Source organism: Procambarus clarkii, chromosome 50 (genome assembly GCF_040958095.1).
Source record: "Procambarus clarkii isolate CNS0578487 chromosome 50, FALCON_Pclarkii_2.0, whole genome shotgun sequence".
In the NCBI taxonomy this organism is placed as follows: Eukaryota; Metazoa; Arthropoda; class Malacostraca; order Decapoda; family Cambaridae; genus Procambarus; species Procambarus clarkii.
Genome location: NC_091199.1, coordinates 34,210,033 through 34,217,817, shown reverse-complemented (window position 1 = coordinate 34,217,817; position 7,785 = coordinate 34,210,033). Strand labels below are relative to the sequence as shown.

General features: G+C 43.3%; 1 protein-coding gene across 1 annotated transcript in view; it reads left to right on the top strand.

Moving 5' to 3' along the window:
- Positions 1-3,742: 3,742 nt before the first annotated feature.
- The window catches only part of LOC138351743 (uncharacterized), a 42,818-nt gene continuing 38,775 nt past the window's right edge, over positions 3,743-7,785 (top strand). The window contains exons 1-4 of the mRNA XM_069303771.1: positions 3,743-3,863; positions 3,975-4,088; positions 4,195-4,251; positions 4,429-5,297. Coding sequence (XP_069159872.1) covers positions 3,746-3,863; positions 3,975-4,088; positions 4,195-4,251; positions 4,429-5,297 — 1,158 coding nt within the window. The 5' untranslated portion in view covers positions 3,743-3,745. The remainder of the gene's footprint in view (positions 3,864-3,974; positions 4,089-4,194; positions 4,252-4,428; positions 5,298-7,785) is intronic.

Genomic DNA, 7,785 nt, shown 5'->3' with positions numbered 1-7,785 from the left:
GTGGTTGAGGGTTAAGGTGTTGTGGTGTGGTGGTTAGGTGTGGTTTGGGATGTGCTTGTGGAGTGTTGTTGTTGGGTGTGGTTGTGGGTTAAGGTGTTGTGGTGTGGTTGTCGGGCGTGGTTATTGGTGTGGTTGTGGAGTGTGGTTGTAGAGTGAGGTTGTGGGGTGTGGTTGTGAGGTGTTGTTATGGGGTGTGGTTGTGAGGTGTTGTTGTGGGGTGTGGTTGTGAGGTGTTGTTGTGGGGTGTGGTTGTGGGAGTAGTAGTGGGGACTGGTTGCGGGGTGTGATTGTGGGGTGTGGTTGTGGGGTGTGGTTGTGGGGTTTGGTTGTGGGGTGTGGTTGTGGAAAGTGGTGTGGGGTGTGGTTGTTAGGTGTGGTTGTGGGGTGTGGTTGAGGGTTAAGGTGTTGTGGTGTGGTTGTTAGGTGTGGTTTGGGATGTGCTTGTGGAGTGTTGTTGTTGGGTGTGGTTGTGGGTTAAGGTGTTGTGGTGTGGTTGTATAGTGTGGTTATGTGTGTGGTTGTGGGGTGTGGTTGTCGGGTGTGGTTATTGGTGTGGTTGTGGGGTTTGGTTGTAGAGTGAGGTTGTGGGGTGTGGTTGTGAGGTGTTGTTGTGGGGTGTGGTTGTGAGGAGTTGTTGTGGGATGTGGTTGTGGGAGTAGTAGTGGGGTCTGGTTGCAGGGTGTGTTTGTAGGGTGTGACTGTGGGGTGTGTTTGTGGGGTGTGGTTGTGGGGTGTGGTTGTTGGGTGTGGTTCTGGTGTGTGGTGGTGGGGTGTGGTTCTAGGGTGTGGTTGTAGGGTGTGGTTGTGGAGTGTGGTTGTAGTGTGAGGTTGTAGGGTGTGGTTGTGGGGTGTGGTTGTGGGGTGTGGTGGTGGGGTGTGGTTGTGGGGTGTGGTTTTGGGGGTGTGGTTGTAGGGTGTGGTTGTAGGGTGAGGTTGTGGGTTGTGGTTGTAGGGTGTGGTTGTAGGGTGTGGTTGCGGGGTGTCGTTGTGGGGTGTGGTTGTGGGGTGTGGTTGTGGTGTGTGGTGGTGGGGTGTGGTTGTAGAGTGTGGGTGTAGGGTGTGGTTGTGGAGTGTGGATGTAGGGTGAGGTTGTAGGATGTGGTTGTAGGGTGTGGAGTGTGGTTGTAGGGTGTGGTTGTAGGGTGTGGTTGTGGGATGTGGTTGTGAGGTGTGGTTGTGGTGTGTGGTTGTCGGGTGTGGATATGGGGTGTGGTGGGTAAGGTGTGGTTGTGGGGTGTGGTTGTGGGGTGTGGTTGTGGAGTGAGGTTTTGGGATGTGGTTGTAGGGTGTGGTTGTAGGGTGTGGTTGTGGGGTGTGGTTGTGGTAGTAGTTGTGGGGTGTAATTGTGGGGTGTGGTTGTGGGGTGTGGTTTTGGGGTATGGTTTTGAGGTGTGATTGTGGGGTGTGGTTGTGGGTTAAGGTGGTGTGGTTCTTGAGTGTGGTTGTAGAGTGTGGTGGTGAGGTTTGGTTGTGGGGTGTGGTTTTGGAATGTGGCTGTAGGGTGTAGTTGTGGGGTGTGGTTGTGGGGACTAGTTGTGGGGTGTGGTTGTGGTGTGTGGTTGTGGGGTGTGGTTGTGGAGTGTTGTTGTTGTTGGGTGTGGTTGTGGGCTAAGGTGTTGTGGTGTGGTTGTGGGGTTTGGTTGTGGGGTGTGGTTGTGGTGAGTGGTTGTGGGGTGTGGTTGTGGGGTGTGGTTGTGGGGCGTGGTTGTGAGGTGAGGTTGTAGGGTGTCGTTGTGGGGTGTGGTTGTGGGGTGTGGTTGTGGGATGTGTTTGTAGGGTATGGTTGTGGGGTGTGTTTGTGTGGTGTGGATGTGGGGTGTGATTGTAGGGTGTGTTTGTGGGGTATGGTTTTGGGGTGTGGTTGTGGGGTGTGGTTTTGGATGTGGTTGTAGGGTGTGGTTATGGTGTGTGGTTGTGGGGTGTGGTTGTAGGGTGTGGTTGTGTGGTACAGTTGTGGGGTGTGGTTGTGGTATGTGGTTTTAGGATGTGGTTGTAGGGTGTGGTTGTGGGTTGTGGTTGTGGGGTGTGGTTGTAGGGTGTGGTTGTGGGGTGTGGTTGTAGGGTGTGGTTGTGGGGTGTGGTTGTGGGGTGTGGTTGTAGGTTAAGGTTTTGTGGTGTTGTTGTATAGTGTGGTTGTGGGTTGTGGTTGTAGGATGTGGTTGTGCGGTGTGGTTGTTGGGTGTGGTTGTGGGGTTTGGTTGTAGGCTGTGGTTGTAGGGTGTGGTTGTGGGGGTGTGGTTGTGGGGTGTGGTTGTGGGTTGTGGTTGTGGGGTGTGGTTGTAGGGTGTGGTTGTGGGGTGTGGTTGTAGGGTGTGGTTGTGGGGTGTGGTTGTGGGGTGTGGTTGTAGGTAAAGGTTTTGTGGTGTTGTTGTATAGTGTGGTTGTGGGTTGTGGTTGTAGGATGTGGTTGTGCAGTGTGGTTGTTGGGTGTGGTTGTGGGGTTTGGTTGTAGGCTGTGGTTGTAGGGTGTGGTTGTGGGGGTGTGGTTGTGGGGTGTGGTTGTGGGGTGTAGTTGTGGAGTATGGTTACAGGGTGTGGTTGTGGGGTGTGGTTGTGGGGTGTGGTTGTGGGGTGTGGTTGAAGGGCGTGGTTAGTAGTAGGGTTGGCAACGCACAGGGGAATTTTTTTTGGGGGGAGAAAAATTCCCCTGTACGTTGCCAGGGTTTTCAGGCGAATTTGGGGGGGGGAAAAAAGGGGTCTGTGCGTTGCCAGGGTTTTCAGGTGAATTTGGGGGGTCACAGATTTGGAATTAGGGAATTCTTATAATGAAAAATAATGTCATACGAGTTTGTTAAAGTTCTTATGAGAAAAATAATTTCCGAGACATAGAAGTTTGTTAAGGCCTTATGGGACAAATTCAAGTAACGGGGAACGTATGTAGCTCTTTAGGGCTTCCAGGAGAACTCTACGGACATATTTTACATGTTTTCAACTTACAAAATCGTCTATGTAAGCCTTAGTTATTCATATAAATTTAGAAAATCACCTGTGTAAGTCATGGTTTTCAGGGTTTCGTACATCACACCCCCCTCCCTCCCCCCTTACCTCGCAATCTCTCGCGTCACCTTTATTTACTTTGCGCCCAGCCAGCCAGTCGGCTCTTAATCTTATCTTATCTTCATATTATTCCCTCTTCCTATTTTCTGACATACTAATATTTTATTCCTTTTTTCATTAACCAGTCAGTTTTATACAAATCAACCGAAGCATCTCAATGAAACCTTTAATACTGAAACTGGCTCACAGACTATCTAAGCTGGCCCCAGCTACCTGCCCCAGGCTATCTGCCCGAGGCAATCATCACCTGATTACCTGCCCCAGACATCCACCAGTCATTGTCGGCATTCGCCACCGTAATAATTTATATATATATATATACATTAAGCGTTAATAAAACTTATTTATTTATTTATAATTTATTTAGTCATCTAATTCTTAGTTTACACAATTTATAATAAAAGAGTTTATTCCCAGTATTCGCCAATCATTCTCGCTATTAATAAAACAGCCAAACGCTCACTCAGGGGCGCACTATCGTTATTACGCTCATTCAGGGGCCCCTCAGATCGCCAAAGTCTCAGAGGCCTACACTTTCAGTCTGCATTCAATCTTCATCCTGTTCACAAGGTTCCCCCAGTCTAGTCATATCATCATGTCAGTGTCAGTGTGTCCTCTGTGCCTGTCTCCTATCAACAACGAAATCGTTCATGTGTGTCAAACACGATGTTTAACATGTCTAGGTGAAATGTCCATCAACGCTCTTCAAGAATGCAGACTATACTGTATAGGATGCAACGGGCCTACACCGCCTGGACATTTTGACGTAACCTGTACCAGCTGTGGGCAACTCTATTGTGCAAATCGTAAGTACCGCTTTTTCTCGCACATTCAATAAACTTTCAAAGAAAATATATATCCGAAACACACATACATGCATACAGACAGTCAATTTATATATATTATTTTCATTTCAGTTCATGGTTCTACTTCCTGCCCATACTGTCGTTTCTCCGTTAACCGGGAACCTCCCACCGAAGCCAGAAACGTCATTGAACCTCCACCCAAACGCCGTCGCATCATAAATAACCGTACGTTTTCACAATAATTTTCGTAATTTAAAAAGTTAATAATTGTATATTTTAACAAGTGTATAAACAAGTAATAAGTACTCATACAAAAATATTTCCATTACAGGAGTTCCTATTCGTGATCAAGAGAATCTCATACTTGGTGGAATCAACATCCCAGCTCGTAAGTATTATTATTATTTATCTGTAATTCAGTTTTCCTCTTATTTAGACTTTTTGCTTTCCCTTTTAATAATTCCTCTTATTTACACGATATTTTCCATTACGGTTTTCAAATCCTCTTAATGCTTCAAATTTGTTTTCCTCTTAATGTTTATTCATTGCTAATATTATATTACAGAATCGCCCCTGGATTCAACCCAACCCTCTGAGTGGAGCACACCTGTACGCAGTCAACCCCAGCTGTCCCAGGAGCTAGAAGAAGATGCACCAGACGGCAACCAGCATGCATCTTCAGATGAAGAAGAAGAAGACAATCAACCCCCTGTTCACGACATATCAGATGAAGAAGTCAACGCTCCAGATTCCCCAGAGGTACTTAACTTAGATAACGTTGTTCCGCAAGTGTTAGAAGTCATTAACCATTTCGAAGGTTCTTTCTCGAGACATTCGTTCTCCATTCCCAGACATTTAGACGCTGACCCCAGCGTATATATAAATAGGTATAGGGAATTTTTTATAGAATATATAGACAATCAGTTCAGACAAATACAGGAAGAATTCCCTCCCTCATTTCACATTTACCCTGATGTAAGCCTAATTTTGCAAAAACTTAATCATGCCGACGATCAATATGAAATATTAGACGAAGTATTTTCAATTAGAGGCGAAACTCAGATTGTTACACAGGAAGAGGTTGAAGTTCTCGTAAATTCATGGGTTGACGAAATGTCTGCTAAAATTGACGAATGCCTAAAAAATGTCCAATCCTCAAGTTTAGGAATTCATTCCATGTCAGGCTTTGCCATTAATTTTTCGTATATTCGCCACCCTATGCACCTTGGATCTTACGTACCATATCCTGCAAAATTAAGGGGTAAAGAATCAGTATTTAATCCTGAAAGTGAAGGAGATGAGTGTTTGTTACAGTGCATTGCCGCGTATAAAAACTTAGCATTGGGCAGGACTATAAAAAACGTTAGAAAGTGTTACAAAAACCTTCGATGGTGTAGAAGATTCGTAGTATGGGCAGATGAAATCAGATTCCCCGTATCATTTGATAACCTTAAGAAAATAGAGAAGCTTAACAAAATTACTATTTATATTTATACAATAACTCATGAAAGTAACAGATACTATCTTAGTTTAGCTAGGAAAAGCCAGGAAAAGTATGCCGATAAAGTTCCTTTGTTGTTATTAGAAGGCAAGCATCTCTGTCTGATCAAGGACTTTGATAAATTTGTAAAGAGTATTAACCACCATTCTGAAAGGATTCCTAACACTCATAAATTCTGCAAAATTTGTCTTTTGCATGCTCCCTTAGATGAAATTCAGGCTCACGAAGAGTCATGCACTGTATCCCAAGTATTTTCATTCTATAACACTAATGATAAAATCAGTTTTAAAAATTACGGTAGGACCTATAGCCCAACTCACACCGCCTATTACGATTTTGAATGTCTATTAGACCGTCAAAATCCTAGAGGCATGGTGGAATGTAAGCATAAAGCAATTGCTTATGCTTACATGATTTTAGACAGGGAATTCAATGTCGTAGATACGTATTCATACGTAGGCCCAGACGCTGTCAATCATTTTATTACAAAGCTAGAAGCCTCATGGAAAGCTATTCATGCTCAGCTCCCCAACTTCCCTAAGAACTTGTCTAGAGAACAGGAAAGAATGTTTCAAAGCCAAAATACGTGTCAATTGTGTCATCAAACTTTCAAGAATAAGAAAGATAAACATAGACATCATAATCATGCTATTCAGGAAAATAATTACTTAGGTGCTTATTGTGCTCGTTGCAATTTACAATGTAAAAATGCTCGTAGATACTTGACCACATTTTCCCATAATGCTGCCTATGATCTTGGAATTATACTTAAAGAACTGTCCAAAAATCCTCACCGCAATGTAGAAATTCTAACCAAGGAAGGATTAAAATTTATGCAAGTCATCATAGGTAGACTTAAATTCCTAGATAGCCTAGCTCTCCTTAATGGGTCATTAGGAACCTTAGCAAGCGAGCACGTTGCCGGTAAGAAACCCACCAAGTACACTGAACACATACTAAATGGCGTATCCGATGAAGCTAAAGCTCTGTTAATTAAAGGTAAACAAAGCCTATGTTATGATTATATTTCTTCCATGGACGTGTTAGATGAACCTCAGCTCCCTTCGCGAGATAAGTTTTACAATGTTTTACATGACTCTCCACTGTCTGAAGAAGATTATAACAATGCTCTTAAAGTATTTAATTTAGGGAACTGTACAAACATCAAGGATTACCTCATGTTATATTTAAAAGTTGACGTGGGAATGCTAGTTGATATATTTACGCTTTGGCGAACATCACTGAAAGAAATTTATGAACTAGATATTGTTTTCTATGTATCACTTCCTAGTTACGCTTGGGACGCGTTCTTATTTAAATCAAAAGTTGTACTTGACTATGTGTATGATCAGAATATATATGATTTGTTGAGAAGGAATCTTAGAGGAGGGTTCACATCTTCCATTAGACAATTTACACAGGCTGTTAACGAGCACACTACATCTAACCCTAGCTCTGATGACGATACTCACATTTTGTACCTCGACTTTAACAGCTTATATGCAGCGTGCATGGCTGAGGTACTTCCCCAGGGAGGGATTAGACAATTAACTGACCTTGAGCGGGATACCTTATTAGGGCAAGGGTTACAACATATCCCCTGTAATCAAGACAAAGGCTATTGGATTTTATGCGATACAAAACATGTATCTCCCGAGGTAGCCAGGTATACTGATGATCTGCCCCTTGTACTGTCTCATACTAATATAACGGAGGAGTTTTTGTCAGAGTACAGTAAGAAAACCCTTAATGATGAAAAACGTAAGCTCCCACCTAAAAATACAAAGTTAATTGCATCCCACTTGCCCCAAAACGACTACTTAGTAAGCCTTGATTTCCTGCAATTGCTATTAAAACTTGGACTAGAAGTTGAACGAGTAAAAACAATCTATGAATTTAATCAGGCTCCCTATTTAAAAGATTTTATTTCAACCAACATTCGAGAACGAGCCAATACCACCTGTAAAGTTAAAGGAAAAGCCTTTAAACTCATAAGTAACAGTCTGTACGGGAAATCAATGACAAATATATCTAGGTATGCTAATACTCACCATCTAGTAACGACAAAACATTCATTCTTAACTCATGCAAGAAACCCTTTGTATAAACGAGCTGTCTCTTTAGGTCAAGATAGGGTTCTCTGTACAGTAATGAAAGACATCCTTAAAGTTACCACTCCTTCTTACATGGGATATCAGATCTTACAGATAGCCAAGAGGCGTTTATACGAGTTCTGGTATAATGTAGTTAAAGCCCATTATGGGGAGAGAGCTAGACTAATTTATACGGATACAGACTCATTCATATTTACTCTGACCTGTAAAGATGCTTTCCAAGAAATGACAAAAGCTCCTCTAGTAGATTATATGGATTTCAGTAATTTCGACAAAGATCATCCCATGTATTCTGCTACTCGCAAAG